The sequence below is a fragment of the Perna viridis genome, chromosome 8, assembly GCF_037379345.1.
Source record: "Perna viridis isolate PV_CMFRI_1.1 ecotype Kerala chromosome 8, ASM3737934v1, whole genome shotgun sequence".
In the NCBI taxonomy this organism is placed as follows: Eukaryota; Metazoa; Mollusca; class Bivalvia; order Mytilida; family Mytilidae; genus Perna; species Perna viridis.
Genome location: NC_142452.1, coordinates 24,199,999 through 24,218,699, shown reverse-complemented (window position 1 = coordinate 24,218,699; position 18,701 = coordinate 24,199,999). Strand labels below are relative to the sequence as shown.

General features: G+C 31.6%; 1 protein-coding gene across 2 annotated transcripts in view; it reads right to left on the bottom strand.

Annotated features, from left to right (window-relative positions):
• Window positions 1–200: 200 nt before the first annotated feature.
• Window positions 201–18,701, bottom strand: part of LOC148609894 (uncharacterized) — an 80,625-nt gene continuing 62,124 nt past the window's right edge. Inside the window, exons 2-5 of one of the 2 annotated variants that reach the window (XM_088541457.1) lie at window positions 10,021–10,066; window positions 7,774–7,812; window positions 3,694–3,836; window positions 201–2,985 (exon numbers count right to left, since the gene is read on the bottom strand). In XM_088541457.1, the coding sequence (XP_088397583.1) occupies window positions 2,770–2,985; window positions 3,694–3,836; window positions 7,774–7,812; window positions 10,021–10,066 (444 nt within the window). In that variant the 3' untranslated portion in view covers window positions 201–2,769. The remainder of the gene's footprint in view (window positions 2,986–3,693; window positions 3,837–7,773; window positions 7,813–10,020; window positions 10,067–18,701) is intronic. The other variant, XM_088541458.1, reaches the window with a different exon arrangement.

Below are 18,701 nucleotides of genomic sequence, written 5' to 3'. Positions count from 1 at the left end.
TGCATCCCTTGACAGGGTGTCAATTAAGTCTTTTCAAATTTGTCTACAGTTTTTTTTCATAATTTTTTTATATAAACTTCAAAATCTCATCTATTCTTTTGATTGTCGCTCATGTTCTGATTCCTATCGCTATCAGATACCCATTTCCCAAGAAAAATGCCATCTGCCATGTTGATACAAAGAAAAAATAAAGAACAATAAAAGATACTAACAATGTATTTGTTCATAAATATACAACAATTTAAAGCACTTATCAACAATTTATGTCAACAATACAAAATGTTTTAATGATGCAAAACGTTACAAAGCATAATCATAAAAAAAAAATATTTCTTACAGTAGATGTATGCACAATGAAAAGACTTTCATCTTTATAATACAAAATTAAGTATTTCAATTTCACAATTATAAAAGAAATGCCTAGAAATCAAACAGTGGCAAGAAATAGTTGTCATGCATAAATCTCATTCTGTAGTAATCTACAGTCTTCATACATGTAGCATATTACAGAACGAGTTTGGACAATTTTATAAGTGAACCAGATTTAAAAAAAAACAAACAAACAAAACAAAACAAATCCCACTCAAATTATTTGCTCAATGGACATGTTATGTTGAATGATGCCATAATACATAAAACTACTATGCATCTTCGATGACTAGAAAACTTTGACCAATGCACCGGAAATGAAACCATGATTGGGTTTTACTGTGAAAGTACTATTGTCCGTGGGGTTCCAATTTTTGTGGTTTACGTGGTTAGGTGAACTTGTGTTTCTCCACTTCTACACGAAAATTGGTATCCACGAATTAAAGTACCTTCACAGTAGTATTTGGCATAGAGCTTTAAAGGCCACTATCTAAGCAAAATACAGTATATACATAGGTCAAAATTGATTCAGAATCCTGACTACATGACACTTCTTCAGACAGTATTAACTATCCTTTAATGTTGCATCACTTAGGATTGGTTAGAAATAAATGTTTCCTTGCCACCATCAATACAGGCAAATGCTCAAATTTCAAGCCTCTAGCAAGACTTTTTTTTATTTTAATTTCTAAGACTGAAAAAATATGATTACTTACTACCAACAATTAAATATTGTGATTGTTCTTTTACCCCTTGTATTTTATTTTACAGTCATCAGTCATAAACTTTGCTTGAGTTTTCAAGAGATTTTAGTGCCCTTTGACTGAAAATAATAGCATTTTTACTGGTTAATTTAAAGTACAGCTCACACACTGCATGACTGCTAGACCATTAAACTAGAAAGTACATCAAATGAAATTCACTATTTCCACTCAGTGAGCAGATCTGTAGGAAAAATTCTTTTAATTGTTGCATGCACAATCCATAGTAATCCACATCTTACCATAATTGAACAAATGCATCTTTCAATATTTTATTCAGATTTGTGACTTATTACCTCTCTAAATTAGTTTCCCTAAAATCATGCATCTTCCCTTTCCTACTGACTCTGATTTCTTGTCTTAGCTTGCAGTGCATAACTCCAATACTAGATATTTTGAAATTTAAGTCTTAATTCATTTGGCACATACAGAGACACCTGTTTAAGACCTAGGGTAAGGGACATAACTTTTGAAATCAGTGATATGTTTGTATCATATTCAATTTCACCATAACCTTTCAAGCTTTCATTTGAAACAGAATGAAATAAATCCAAGTTACTTTGATGCTTACATGAGGATGATGTAAAATACTGAAAACAAATGTTCCAATGGTTTGTAAAGTTGTGTCCCTTACCCTAGTTCTACCTCCTTAAATGGAACCTTGAATAATAAAAACACTGTCTAAATAAGACACTTATTAGGGTCCTTCCATATATCAATATAAATGTATTTTTAACCTAAGTAAACTGAAAACCTGTCCAAACAAACAATTTTAAGTCCAAATGGTGATTTGTTTGAACCAATATCACAGTATATGTGCACTGTCTACAAATTATACAATTGTTTGAGGTTTCATTTCAAACAAGTAGATAAAGAAGCATATATATAAGACAGTAATATAGAGTAAAAAAAAGAATCAGAACTTCAAAATGGGAATGAAACAAGAAACATTTTAAAAACAAAAAATACATATGGTCGAAATAATGGTAAATGTTGGTATAAAAACTAATTTGCTGTTTAACAGCCTTTCAATGACATGTGATATATTAATGTTCTTTGATAGTAGACTAATCAAATTAATGTTGTATCTTTTGTGGATTTCAGCCACAAACTTAACATTCTTAATGAAAAAGAAATTTCATAAAAAATGACCTTTTATTGCATATAATGACAAGGATATACATGTACATGCAATTGATACAATCAAAAACTCAAAATATGAGGTTTTTTAGTATTAATTAATTAGCGAAGAATAAAAAAAACCCTGCAAAATGTTTTTTTTTTATATATATATAATGAGCTTTTCAACATGCAATCATAATTATAAATGACTGCAGTAACTTATCATATCAGAGTCCAAGTTTTAAATACTCAATAAACCAAAATAGTCTTTCAAAGAAATAAAGGCTACTAATTACTTAAGTACTTTTAGTAAAAATTCAACAACATTAAAGACATGAAAAGATCATTGATATTATTCAATAATAAATGATGACCTTGCTCTGTTCTTAAAATGGTAATTGGGATGAAATAATCATAACATGTAGGACAAAAAAAGATGACTGCAGATTTTGAAAATCTGATAAACACAATGACACAAGATCACAATACAAATAAAAATCCAGTCACTTGGACCTATTTAAAGTAGATCACCAAAATTGAAATCATCCAGTATACTAGGTTGACCTTGACCTATGACTTGACCCTGTTGTGACAACTGAGGCATGGCATTGGGCATCATAGACTGGTTACCACCCATCATGGTCTGCTGAGCCTGTGGGTTAGGACCTCTCATTTGTTGCTGCATCATCTGCATGGGAGGCTGACGAATCTGTTGTCCTTGTTGGGCTTGTTGCTACAATAACATGAACAATTCTTGTAGGTAACTAAAACTCCAGAAAATAACCCTTCTCCCCAATGCTGATGCCTTATTACCCACTGTTATTGCAATATCAACAAAAAACAAACAATAAAGCAGTACCCCCCTCCCCATCATTTTCTTTTCCCATGAACTTCAAGGCAGTTAAATATGGTAAAAATAATTGCATTCCTCCCTTTGTTTTCATGACAAATGACCAAATAAACATTGAATGGCCTAAGAAGTTCAAGAAAAAGTTACCGAAAGTTGAATACTTAACCTTATCCTTGGGGATAGCAGCAGGTACTGAAGGTATGGCTGGCATTGTACCTATAATTTTTTAGGGTATGGCATGCTGTACCCAAAGTCTTGAAAAAAAAAACCAGGTGTTTCATTCAGTTACAAACTATAACAAATTCAAACATAAGAGTTTTAACTCCAACAATATCATAAGTACAAGTTATCAATCAATTTATCCAATTAAGGAGGTAGACCTAGGGTAAGGGACACAACTCTTAGAAATCATTCAAATGTTTGTATTCAGCATTTTACATCAATCCTATGTAATCATCTTATTAACTTGGATTCATTTTATTCTGCTTCAAACAAAAGCTTGAGAGGCTTTGGTGAAATTGAATATAATACAAACATATCACTGATTTTATGAGTTATGTCCCTTACTCTAGGTCTACCTCCTTAATTTACCTGTTGATTAAGTAGAAGTTGTTGAAGTTGATGGTTGTTAACTTGCTGATTTACTTGTGGCTGCTGCTGTTGTTGTTGTTGTTGCTGCTGTTGTTGTAACTGTAATCTCTGTTGCTGCTGTTGATGATGTAGTCTTTGTTGCGCTACAATTTAAAATTATATTCATAATTTTTGATGAAAGAATATTTCAAGTTTTTCATTCTGAAGCTTAGAGATAGTTTTGCTAAAAATGGGTGCAGTAATATAGACTTGTTTGCATCCTATTAATTTGATTCCTTCAATAACAGAAGGGAATATCATCAAAATATTTAAATCACATGTACGATCATGATAGTAACTTAAATATAGTAAGCCTAGATATTAGACGAGTGGTTCTCTCCTTTTTAACAATATTTATTTCACTCAGAATATTTATTACTGGTCAAAGTTACAGAAGTGTTTACCAAATATCACAAGTTCTAATTTTGCACTCCTATTCTTTAAAATGTGTTATGGAACTTTCTGTTAAGAATTTCATTCTGTGAAATGCAAATATTTACAAATTATGGAGAACAGGTAAACCTTAACACATCTGATATATAAAGAATAATACCAAGAATTTTTTTATGTAAACTTATGTAACTTGCATGCTCTTATTTGTTGACCAGAGATACTTTTTCAAACTATAAAGAGAGATTTACATTAAGACGCAAATTGGTGCCTCTTTTGGAGAAAAAAATAACTAGAGTTAATGGATGCCAATGACAATAATGACAGCACGGATGATGACAGGGTGATACCATTTAATACAACTGACATTTTTTTTTGCAGTCGCATATAATGAAATTTACCACCATCTTGCAACAGTAACACATTGAAATGGGCGAAGGTAAAGATATATGTCCAGATTCCTACAAGCAGGGATAATAACAACAGCATTTAGACTTAAGCGCCACTGATACAACATTTGGTATATGAGGATGATAGTGACTGTGTAGAAAATGAACAGGATACAATCAAATGTTTTAAGCAATACATGAATTTTAAAATGTCATACAAAAAAAATCTTACATGAAGCATAAATGATATGTTTCAGTAGGTGTCAACTTTAGACAGACCAGACATGCATAATAGTTCCAATATAAAGACATTTATAAAATGACTGCTTTAGACAGATGTCATTGTATTGAAAGAGATGAGTGAAACTGAACGAGATTGCTCAATGAAATGGAAATATATATATATATATATATATATATATATATATATATATATATATATATATATATATATATATATATATATATATATATATATTCTCCGCCATTTTTTTTTCATGATACAACATATAAAGTTCCTCTTTATAGTGCTAGGTATACCCCCATCAGTAAAGGAAGTTGATATGTGAACCAGTTAAGGAAGTTGATATCTGAAAGCAAACAAGGTCACTTACAACATATGCCCCATTTATTTAAGGCACATACCAAATTTGAAATCAGTCAGTCCAGAATGCGCCACAATTTTTGTGATAATTTTTTCTATTATTCTATATAGTGAAAAAAATGGAGAAGTCCAATGAAACAGTGCTAACAACATATGCCCCTATATATATGTATAGCCACATACCAAATGTAAAATCAATCCATCAATTGGGTTGAGATTAATGCAACAAAGTTAGGATGGATGGAATGAATTATGACAGACAAGGAGATTCTAATATCATGAAAGTACCATCTCCTCAATGAGTGGGGGTTTAATTCAGTGTAAGTGTTTGTAAAAATCAGGCCAAATGGAAAAAAAAAACAAAAAAAAACAAAATCAAGCATTTCAAAACCCCATCCATCAGACTATGTATAATCACTCTAGGATATTTTCTCCATTTGAAGATCATTATTTGATCTCTAGGTCACTGGCTTTGCAAAGAAATTTTTCAAAAGAATCTTATTAAAATGAGGTTTTTGACAGAGTTATTTGCCCCTGAGATGTTCATTTTCAGTGCATTTCAGTGAAATTGTAACTAAATGGTCCAGCATGATATGGAAAATCTTGTGTGTTTTCCTTGATTCTGATGGTGCAAAAAGTCAAATTACAATATCAAAAAGATGAGGTTTTTTTCATACCATGACTGTCTGATTCTTACAGGGACTGGTACTTAACTATCTAAATTATTTTACAATATTTCAATATTTGTGATGTTATATAATACTCTGCAAAAATTATTTAAAAAGTTCTAGAAATACTATGAGTAAGGTTCACTTAAGGATACATATGCTTTCTACCCCAGAAACCATATGGTAAAAATATAAACAATGTTGTCAAAAAAGAAATTGATCTCACTTCAGTCTGACATCAAATATGGTGATATGGCATACCTATATAAAGCTTATGTCAAAATACAAAAATAGGAAACCTGCAAATATTTGTGATGTTATATAATACTTTGCAAAAATTATTTAAAAAGTACTAGAAATACTATGAGTAAGGTTCACTTAAGGATACATATGCTTTCTACCCCAGAAACCATATGGTAAAAATATAAACAATGTTGTCAAAAAAGAAATTGATCTCACTTCAGTCTGACATCAAATATGGTGATATGGCATACCTATATAAAGCTTATGTCAAAATACAAAAATAGGAAACCTGCAAAAATTCCCTAATTTTCTTCTAAAAAGGCAGCCTGAAGTATTACTTGGATATAAAGCCAAAAAACCAAAAAAAAACCAAAAAACAAAAAAAACCATGTGTCTGTACCATGTGTACTATCAAAGTTAATAAGACATTTTTATTCTGCTTTTTTGCTTGTACTATTGCCTAGGTTTCACTTGGATTTGGAAGTTAATTTGGGAATATTACTTCAATCTAAAATATATGAAAAAGTTGTAAGCAACAGTATGAGTAAAATAAAACATTTGATACAGTTGAGGTGTAGACACATCCCTGATGAAGCATTGTACAACATGTGGACGTAGTGATATACTAGAAAATCTGTGAGATAAAGTCACCAAAGGATACTCTCTGCTATCCTCCCATATCATCAAAATCGAAACAATGTTGTCAAAAACAAAATTGATCAGGTCAGTCAGAAATCAGTTTCCATAACATTGCATATTTATACAGAGTCCTGTTAAAATATCAGGTGGCTTTACTGAGGTATTGCAAAAAAAAAACTACATGTATAACAAAAAAGATTTAAACAGACAAACAGACAGACACCAGGATCACTATATACTCCCCAAAAATGGCCAATAGAATGACAGGAAGGATTGGTAACTCCATCTTAAGACTGTATCAATACATGAAATTTTCTGCATTCTAAGATGATTTATTCTTTTGATTTGATACCATAAATAAAAACATTTTGTTTTCTAGATTTTGTCCCATGAAAATATCCCTAATTTCAGATTGAAGAGAAGGATAAATGTAGAAATGATTTACAGGTACTGTTGATCTGGATTTTTACTGAAGTTGTCAACAAATCAACAATTAAGAGCACTGCTAGTGATTTTACTTCAAAAGTAACCCCTTCTGTTGGAGTTGGGACGAAAATAAACCAATTAGAAACCAACAAAGCTGAGGTATGATTTTTGGGACTATTGCATAATTTTGAGATAATTTTGCTTGAGGAAATAGCCTTTATGTATATTTACAGGTAAATTCAAGGCAACAAAATCACTGACTGCTGAAGCAAAAAAATTGTTCCCCCTATTTCTTCATGTTGACATACCCTTTACCAACAATCATGACAAGAACTAAGGAAACTTCTCATACCAAAAAATAATTAATACAGGTCAAAGTTATTTCTGAGTAAATGTTTGATGTGTTGAAAGCAGAATACCAAAATATATCCATTAAAAAGATGAGCATATGAAAATGAACTATATACACACTACTTCAATGTTAAGTTTCAACCTTTATCAGCATTTAGCTATTCCCTCAACCTATTCTAAGACCTTGATCCCAAGAAATACTTACATGAAATAACTTAAAGGTCAGAAAAGAGCTGATCCATGCATTACCCATATGAAAAAAAATATTATGGGATGCTCGCCATGCATGATGGGAATGCCGTCACCATAGCAACATAGTACATGTACCTACCACTAAACAAAGTTGGAGGTGGACCAAAGTAAATCTCATCTAAAAGGATAGAGTAGCAATGAAAATGAAAGTATTTAATGGCTTGTATTTTAAATTTGGTATTTGTTTTTTTTTTTTTTTAAGTTTCTAAATAGTTCAAGGGTCTTTAAAACTGTGAAATTAATGTCAAGACAGGTAGTAATGAAAAATGAATTTTGTTGAAAGAAAATAATGAGTAAAAAAATAAGACTCAAATTCTTTTCTTCATTAAAAGAAATTGATGAATTACATGCATAAAATGATTTTGGCAAATAAGGCAACAAAAATATTGCCAATAAAAGTGAATTCAGCATAAACTATAAAGAGAAAAACTATAAAATGTAAAAAGATATCAACAAAATGTAGAACCAAATCCAACTACTCTGTTTTTGTTGAAGTCCTAAATCTTTCATAAGCATGTACAAGTAACAGCAATTATTGCCACACAAACAAAAATAAAATTAAGTATATTGATGCTATCAACTAACAGAATACAATCTACCCCTAAAAAAAAAAACCGCTATCATAATAAGTAATGGTAAATATTTCTATAAATTTATGTATTATTTTCTAATGAATAAAACCTCTTTTAACACTACAAAAAACTACATGTATAAAATTGTCGTCTCTTGCCTGCAATGCCAAAAACAACATATAGTTACAACACAATGAACATGTAAATCATGATAATACCACACATAGGGATCACATCAAAAGTTCAATGTAGGACTTAAATCTCTTTCCAAAAGTCGTGAAATCAATTTTATATCTGTTTTATTGTAAAAGTTCTTCCTTGTGCAATATGTTCGCCTCCTTATTTATTAGAAACAACTAATTGGAATTAAACAAATATTAATGTTAAAAACAAAGTTTTAAAAAATTTGTAAAATTGTGCAAGTCTTTCAATTTGGTGTAAAATATTTTGTAAAATTAGATCAAAACACTCTATTCTGGTCTACCTTATTGGAAAAAAGGCATCATTCCAAGATGGCCATCAATTAATTTAAAGAAAGAAAAAAATCTCTGTTATGATTCTGGAACCATAAAAACTGATTATAGGGCCTGTAGTATTTTTTATGGAAGACATATCTAATCTATCTGGAAATGTATTCAGTACTGTTCAAACTTCGCAAAATCATATTCCAAATTTCTTTCACACTCAACCAAAAAAAAAAAAAAAAAAAAAAAACTATCAAGACATTCCTTTAAGGACGCTTACTCTAACGGTGCACTTGGTCCATGCTCCCAGTTTTTAGTGGAGTCCGAGTTGCTCATTTGCTTTTGTTACTTTGTATGTATGTATGTTTGTATGTATGATTTTAGTTACTTTATGTTCTTTGTTGTGTATGTCTGTTTCCCATGTCTGGTCTTTGTCCCTTGATTGCATTCTTTTGATTACCACTATAACCCTGGTTCCCTTGATTACTCTTTAGTATTAGTATAAAGAAAAAATGTCTATGAAGTCAAGAGAGAAAGTAAAAAATCAGGTCTTGTAAAGTTGAAAACTGAGTCTATTCTGTTCACAATCCTACTGTTGATAATACATAAGGATTCTTTTTACTTTTTAACAAAAGCTAGATATAGAAAAAAACCAAGCATTTAGAACAGAAGAAACTGTTCAAGTTGCTAAAAAGGAAAATAAACTAACTTAATAAAATATTTTTTCATAATTGTACATTTAACTTTGAATGTAATCCCTAAATCTCATAACATATTGGTTGATTACGGCAAAAATTCAAAACTTCTAAGAGCCGGTGAAAACTTACCATATAGGTGTTGCAGAGCTGATGGAAACTTACCTAGTAGTTGTTGCAAAGTCGGTGAAAACTTACCGTGTAGTTGTTGCAGAGCCGGTGAAAACTTACCGTGTAGTTGTTGCAGAGCCGGTGAAAACTTACTGTGTATTTGTTGCAATTTCGGTGAAAACTTACCGTGTAGTTGTTGCAATGTCGGTGAAAACTTACCAAGTAGTTGTTGCAGAGCCGGTGAAAACTTATATGTAGTTGTTGCTGAACTGGTAGTTATTGCAGAGCTGGTGAAAACTTACATGTAGTTGTTGCTTAGCTGGTAGTTGTTGCAGAATCGGTTAAAACTTACCATGTAGTTGTTGCACAGCCGATGATAACTTACCAATTAACTGTTGCAGAGCCGGTGAAAACTTACCAAGTAGCCGTTGCGGAGCTGGTGAAAAGTTACCAAGTAGTTGTTGCAGAGCCAGTGAAAACTTACCAAGTAGTTGCTGCTGTTTCTGTTGTTCTTGTTGAATTTTCTGTTGCTGAAAAAAAAATAATGGTATCTAAATGAGCTTTTTAAAAGTAGTATAAAGTCCCCCATTTCCCCATAAAATTTCAAATGCATTTTTTCATCGTTTTTTTGGGTAGATGCGATATATCAAATCTCCAAAATTAGGATTGTTTAAAGATTATACGTCATCTATATGGCGGAAACTGAGATTAAAGGATCTAGCCAAATGATATTCTTTCTTTCGGATCAAAGAAACTATAAAGTCAGCCTCATAAGAGTGAAGGAAAAGGTTTGTAAGTAAAGGAGCACAATTTGTTCCCATTGGAATACCGATCGTTTGTTGAAAAACACGTCCACCACACTGGACAAATATGTTGTCGATTAAAAATTCCAGCATTTTATAAACATGTTCCTCTGCATATTTGGAAGATAATTTGGAATTATGTTTTACAAAATATGAGGAATCGCTACCAAGAACTACATATTTGTAACTAGGTGTACCATCTTTTTTAGAAAAACAACTATGTATAATGTTTTAAGTCGGGATTTAACTGAGTATGTGGTATGGAAGTATACAATGTTGAAAAATCATAGGTTTCAATGCTTTTATATTCAGAAAATAGTCTTGAACTGATTTCTCTATAAGATCTTTCGAATTTTTCAGGATCCACATTGAATTAATACCACTACGGGAGTACCAAGTATTGTGGTAGGACTGTAGACCCTCTTTGACAGTCGTGAGTAAAGAAGTTAAAAGTTTTGGAAGAGGTTTGGTGGTACATTTTGCAGATCCAGCTACGAAACGTTATTTGTATGGATTCTCGTGGAGTTTAGGAATCCAGAACATAGACGGTAAATCATAATTATCGTCCTTGGTAGAGAGACCAAAAGAGGAGAGCACAGATTTATGGTTTTCCATAATCTCTTCTTAAGAGAGTGTGGCAAGCATTATAGGTCTTATCACTGCTATTATTTTCTACGGCCATCTCTGATAATAAACATTGGATGTAAACCGTTTTGCAGACAAAAACAATGTTATTTTGGGCTTTGTCTGCTGGTACGACAACATATTTGTTATGTATAGTAGATAATGTTTTTGCTACATCGGAGTCTTTGAAAACCGATGTAACCTTGGCACTCATTGACCTACTTGAAACTTTCATTCGTTTCAAAATTAAAGACCTCACGGCCTTTATCCACTCTGACAGAGAATCAATGTCTTCTTGTTCTCGTTTTATCATTTTCTTGCATAGTCCTCGACGGTATCCATAAGAACTTTAAAATCATAATTCCAATTTATGGAGCGTGGTTCACGATACTTGGGAACCTTAGAAATGATATTAAACAGAGATTCGTTTTCGATGATGGTTAAATCTCCTGTAACGACATGACCAGAAGGACCATATTTGAATGGAGAGTTTTTGCAAGAACAGTGGTTTAGCCTTGAAGTCCCCAATCTCGAGGTTCTGCAATAGCCTTTTATAATTGAAAATTTTGGATGCAATGGATGAAGTATAGGAATAAGAAATAACTGGTATGGATTTGTCTTTGAAAAATGGGGTACTTTTGTTGGTAACATTTTTGTGATAGAGGATGTATCTGTGGTTGGATCATCTATACTAAATCTTGAACTGGCACAACATCAGGATGATGGGCAATTAGTACTATGTCCGTGTCAGTAGTGACAGGAATGTAATGAATTAGATGTCTAATAGGTATAAAGACAATAACAGAATTTAGTACAGGATAAAAAATACAATATGTTAGATAATAAACTTTAAGACAAACCTATCTCGTCAAAAGGGTGTTTCTAATCAACTATTATTTTGGCATTCATTTTTTCAAATTCATTTCGAGTCTGGTAAATTCTGTTTCAGTAATTTTGTAAATAAAAACTTGTTAAATTTGAAAGAATTCTTCTATAATGTTTTAGTTAAAGTTTTTGCAATTCCAAGAATTAAAAAAAACTGTATTTCAAACTGTTGTTGAGTCAGTTCACAATATATCATTTAAGCACTACAGCTGCATCTTGAGAAAACTCAAATTTCACATGTGTTGTTGTTGTTTTTTTTTCTTTTTGTTTTTTTTTTATTAAAATAAAGTTGTTTCTGCTGCAAGAAAAGAAAAAACGATTTGAAATAAAAGTTTTGGGTTTTAAATGGCAAGAACTTGGACAAAAAAATTGTTTTAAATTTCTTTTGACAGAAAACGAAAAGGTAGTAGAAAAATTGCTCATGATAGCTGATTAATCTGCTACATGCATCATCTGTGGCGACTCTATAATTTCCGGGTCATTAATGTGTCTCTTCGTGATGTTATTGGGCCTTTAAGTTTATTTTGAAGGAGTGTCATTATTCTGTTACCAATGCTTTTATTACTTTTGTTGTCGGGGACCTTCAGGGATTACTTAAAATGATTGGCAAAATGTAACTAAGATCCAAGGCGTTGGTTTCACAAAAAGTCGTAAGTGTGAAATTGGTCGTAAATCATGACGTCACTGTGCTATTTTAGTTTATGACGTCATTACTTACGCCATTTTATATGAAATGGTACAGAGTTGATACAGAAAGGGCTGTTGTGACATAAAAAGACAGCATATGTAGACCAAAAAAAAAAACATTGTTTGTTTGGTGTTTTTTTCTACACTATGAATCACCTTGCCATAGGCTGTGTCTGAATATTATATGTAATGGTACATAGATTGTTAACTAATCTGTAGTTGAGGTAAAGATACATATAAAGAAACTGCTGTGAATCATCATCAACATTTGCAGAAAATGTGAAAATTCAAATAGGATCGTATGTCCTCACCGTATGTCACATCAATTCCATTTTTCCGACACGTGTTGAGAACTACATTTCATCATAAGTCACACAATAAGGACACAACCTGTGTCATGCCAAAAACGGTTATAAATTTTGGTGTGTTAGTTTCTATGTAAATACCCTATGAACGAATCATTCACTGTATTTAATGACTTAACATCAATATCATAACCTATTCAGCGGTTAAGTCAACTTATTTGGTGAGTTTTGAGCTTTCCGTGATTTGTGCAGAATATTACTATAAACATAGGGTGGGGGATACATGCACGTATTTATTGTTTATAAGTACATCTGTATTTGAGATGAGTTGCTTGTATTTGTTGAAATTATTATGATGTCAAAGAGAATGGGGATTTTTCTGTACTCAGAATGTTCAATGTTCCCTGACTTAATTATAAACAAATTTAAGTGTTATTGCCCTTTATCGTAAAGTTTCTATTGTTTTCATTTTATTTTTTTATTATATTATTCATTGAAGGATCCACGAGGAATGTAGAGAATGACACCCTTCATTTTAGTTAACAAATTTGTTATTTTAAATTGTAAAATTGAAAAAAAGGAAATAATGCCTTATCCCTCTTTTTTTCTGAGGAACCCTTCCTTTCCAAAGTGTCTGGATCCGCCACTGTTATTTTTGCTGTTAGTTTGTGATATCCAGTGTATGATTTTTTTTTAAAAAAAACTTCGCTGTCCTTAATAAAAAACGGAATACGAAATGAGTCTTTGTTGTTAGATTACTCAATATGCTTTTAAGTGTTGTATGAAGGATTTGTACTCTTAATTACTTTTATTTAAATTATTAATATAAATTAAAAAAAAATAAGAGTAAAATTTAGCTTTAGAACCAATCCCTTCACATTTTATAGTGCAGTTATAGTATATGGTGAAAGAAAAATATAACTTTCAAAATGGATTGAAAATGCGCTTCGGTGCATATTTTTAATTTTATTTATATACATGTAATTATAACCACTCAATATTCCGATAGATTTGTATCTAGGTTTGTTGAGTGCATTTCAACAACAAAAATGTTCTGTTAATGTACTTCACAGGCAACATAACTTTTTAATTAATTATTGTTAAATTCATTACTTCAGATATAAACTGAGTCCCTTGTTGTTTATTTAACCCTCCTTTTTTGCAACGTTTGGGTATACGTGTATAGTGGTGGGGTGTCCGTCCTATCTTATGAACTTCTTTCCTTATTTCCGTCTGTTACACGGGGAGAGGGGTCTTTTATTTGTTTCTCCTCCTATACCACTGCTGCATGAATTAAGGAGAATGGAACTTTCAGAGAATCTCTCTTAAATATTCCCATTGTGCACCTCCTATTTTAGTTTCTAATCTGAATCACATTGGAGGTTTCACTTAGCCTTTGAGAATGGACTTTGTCATTTGTATATATTGGGACTTTGGGGAACCCATCTCTAATCCGTTACTCCTCCTATACAACTGAATTGAACTGAATAACACTTTCACAGAATCTGTATTACATATTCCAATTGAGCACCTCCTATTTCAGATTTTGATCCAAAACAATATGGAAGGCGAATTGCATGTTACCTGAGTCAAATGGGGGAGTAGGTACGAGAACACAATTAATTCCCCTTAATTTTCGTTGAATATAGTTCCAACTTTGGTAGTAAGTACCTTCCACATTTTTTTCATATTTTTACTGGAAACTTATTTGCTGAAGTTTTGCCTATAATTGGTAGAAAATAGTTTAAAATTACATGGGATTTTTTTTTCATTAATCAATTCTGACTAAAAGTTGTGATTTGGTTCAGTGGAAGAAGGTTAAAATTTAGGACTTTTAACTCAGTTCATTTGTCATGTTTACCCCATCTCCGAATTAAATGTATTAATTTCAGAAAATGATGGTAAAATTTTCTACAATTTATATATAAAATCCTAATTGTACATATCTTTAGGCCAGAGAAGTTTTATTCAGTTTGCGCCGGTGGAATTATTTTAATCTGCTCAAATGTGTATATTGAAATGCACTTGAAAATTAATTGCGGTCTCGTGCCTAATAAGGGGGTTGCCTGGGTATGAGAAATTGTATTCGCTAGTATTTGCTGGGGGTAATTTGGTGTTTATTTTAAAGAATTCAGTAAATCTACATGAAATAATAAGACTTTGGCCCTTTATTCTCTATTTTTTGAAATTAAAATAAAAAATATGGTTTCTATGGGATTTTCCATTGAAATTGCACTTTTGCTAAGGTGCTAGGTATGAAATATAGACCAGTGGGGAAAATATTGTACAGCTTTGAGTTTTTCTCCTCTAACTATACACTAGGAACATCAAATTAACAAAAAACATACTGTGACGTAGCGTAAATTAAACGAAGTTAAAATACAACGGTTTATTATCACATCAAGTCATATACAAAGATAGAAAGAACAATCAAAGCGAAGAAGAAGGAGCGAGGTTAAAAAAAGATTTCGGCTCGGTCTGTAGATACTCAATTTCTCTAGTATTTATAAAACTTTGTTAAGTAATGACATTCTTGATCGTATAGTGAATTTCTAAATAAGTCCATCAGTTCCACGTTGTTCTTGGAAGTATCACTTATTTCATTAACTAATTAGTAACTTATCAAGAGAAGAAAAGAGATAGGATATAGAGGTTAGTATTAATTGAATGTTTGTAAATGTTTATAAACAACTACTGGTCACTGTTGTTGATGTTCTGTGTTACGTAACATGGTCAAGGGATGTATAAATAATCACTGATGATAACCATTATGTTACAATACTTTATGAACAAGGTTTAGGCAGAAATCTGACAATTTAGTGTAATTTTTATGAACCCTGTCAATGAAATATGGCAAAATCAGAGGTTTTCACAGCCTTGTCTTAGGATCTATAAAATCACAGATATGTGTTTTATTGATCGGAATCTTTTGTATTTGCTAGTAAATAATATAAATAATGTGAAAAAAACCTAATATATTCATTCCATTGATATTCATGCATCTAATGTAAGTCACTACATGTATGTACCTTGTGATGTCTCAAAAACACCTAATTTTAGAGAAAACTGGAAAAATGCAGCTGACTGTCTGCTTATGTACCTGATAAGCTTAGAACCTTACATTATTTTACATTTGTTTCAGATCTTTCATCATTCAAAACCCAAATAAAGGCTAACTTTTAATATCGGACACAATCGCAATTGAACAAGCTCTGTACAGGTCTGGTTTAAATTGATCTGGAGTGACAGTTTTAGCTTTGAAACCACTTCTTATTGTTTTCAATGTACATTTGATATGTGTAGACCACTTTATGTTTGAAGTTGATCAGTTTAAGTCATTGTCAGCATCATAAAATGAGTTTTCATATGTGTCCCCCTATACATGGTCTAAAAGTGCATTGACCATGGCCGCATGTATAAAAACCCAATTTTTGGCCTTAAAGCAGCTGGAACTTGAATAAACTGAACTTTATTGCATCAAATACACATAATATGATGCAACCAATGTAAAAAATCACAAATATATTGCATTTAAAAAAAATGTACATTTTAGAGGGGCTTATTTCCTTCGACCATTGGACATGCGAGTCATGCAATGTACCACTGATACTAAATTTGCTATAACTTATATATTTTTCAACTAATCATGATGAAACTTTGTACTTGAAGTCAAAAAAGGTTCATCTTGACATGAATGCAGTTTTTATTCAAATTGAGCACATTCATTGATCTAATAGGTACGAGAAGACAATTAATTTCCCTTGGTTTTCGTTGTATATAGTTCCAACTTTGGTAGTAAGTACCTTCCACATTTTTTCATATTTTTACTGGAAACTTATTTGCTGAAGTTTTGCCTATAATTGGTAGAAAATAGAAAATTACATGGGATTTTTTTTTTCATTAATCAATTCTGACTAAAAGTTGTGATTTGGTTCAGTGGAAGAAGGTTAAAATTTCGGACTTTTATGTCAGTTCATTTGTCATGTTTACCCCATCTCCGAATTAAATGTATTAATTTCAGAAAATGATGGTAAAATTTTCTACAATTTATATATAAAATCCTGTTTGTACATATCTTTCGGCCAGAGAAGTTTTATCCAGTTTGCGCCGGTGAAATTTTTTAATCTGCTCAAATGTGTATATTGAAATGCACTTGAAAATTAATTGCGGTCTCGTGCCTGTCTGTGTATCAAATTATTTATCCTGGTTCCCGGGACTACGTTCCAGGTATTAGCTACTAGCAATACTCTCTCACGAGGTCCCGGTACGGGGTTATTTTCAATGTTCAAAATGGACCGGAAGTAAGTGGATGGAAAGCCCCTTCAGGGTAACAAATGTTCTAAATTCTTGAGACTTGTGTCAGAAAATAACTCAGTGAAATTGCACACTTTTGCTTTCGAGTGTTTATTTTGATTTGAGTGATAATTTGAATATTTTTAGCTACAAATGATAAATGTACACGGCCTTTAATCTCGCACCCCTAACGACCTTGTTGAGAACGAGCCAGATTTAGTTAGTAAAAGTGGAAATATTTCTTGTATTTTATAAGAAAAAACTCCATTTCTCAATATTTTGATATCGCAAGCTAAAGCTATAATATAGAACATTACCTGTCAAGATACTTTTTAGTCATGATTATCATACATTGTAATATTTAATTACAATAATGCAAATATCACATGCATGTCCCTGAAACTATGTTAAAAGCCTAAATTCTTCTATGCACAGTATTCTACACATACATGTAAGCAACATTCCCCTCTTTAATAAAAAATAACATTTAAAGATTTTGGAAATAAGTTTGAAACTAGTTAAAAGCCTAAAGTCTTCTATGTACAGTATTCTACACATACATGTAAGCATGTTCCCTTTTTAATAGAATAACATTTGAAAATTACGACAACTACTCCCAGGCGGATAACTCAACAGGTAAAAGGGTACTGGTGTGCGGCCCAGAAAAGTTATACACACCCCATTCTTATATTCTGACAATAAAAAATGACACCTATTCATTCATATGTAATGTATTTAAGTAACCAATTAATATCTATGTAGCGTTTTATTGTTATTCAAAGCACACTTAACAAAAGTAGCCATTCCCATTCAGCAGAATTTTCTCTTCTTTCATTTGGTATTAATTTCATTTTAATAAATGCAACAGTTTTCACAAACATTCAATGACAAATTATAAACTATGAACCTTTAAAAAAGTGATTTTTTTTTTGCTTTTATGTGTCTAAAAAATTTTTGGAAATTGTCATATTCCTCTTATTTTAAATAAATAAAAAATACATGTTGCAATTCTCAAATCTTCTATCTTTAATTTGGGGCATCAAGTGGTTTTAACAAATACCCTTAGCAAAGTTACCCTATTTTCAACAAAGAAATTTGAGAAAATTGGTTAATAACCAGCCAATTAGCAACGGCAGTATTCTACAGTATATAGATTACAAGTGACTTCTCCCTCTAATATACACTCCCTTCTATGATGTAGCTTGCACTGTGTAACACATTTATGAATAGACCTACAAGAGTTTCAGACAGGGACCTTACATGTGTATGACATATTTTTAGTATATATACCCAGTAGTCCTGGTTACAGACTAAACATCTTGTATTTGATGGCTGTCAACCAAAACTTTAATTCCTCCACTCCTCTCAGTGGATTCACTTTGCAGGGTAACTTAGTTTTTTTTACTTTCAGCATATTAGAGGTATCAATTCCCGGTAGTACAATGTAGTGCACCCAACATTTAGGGATATGTCAGTTCAAGTTTGACTTGGGACAAAATCTAACCTGTTACTTGCAAATTATAATTCATTCATACATTTAGATTAAAATTCAGTTATGTGACAGCATA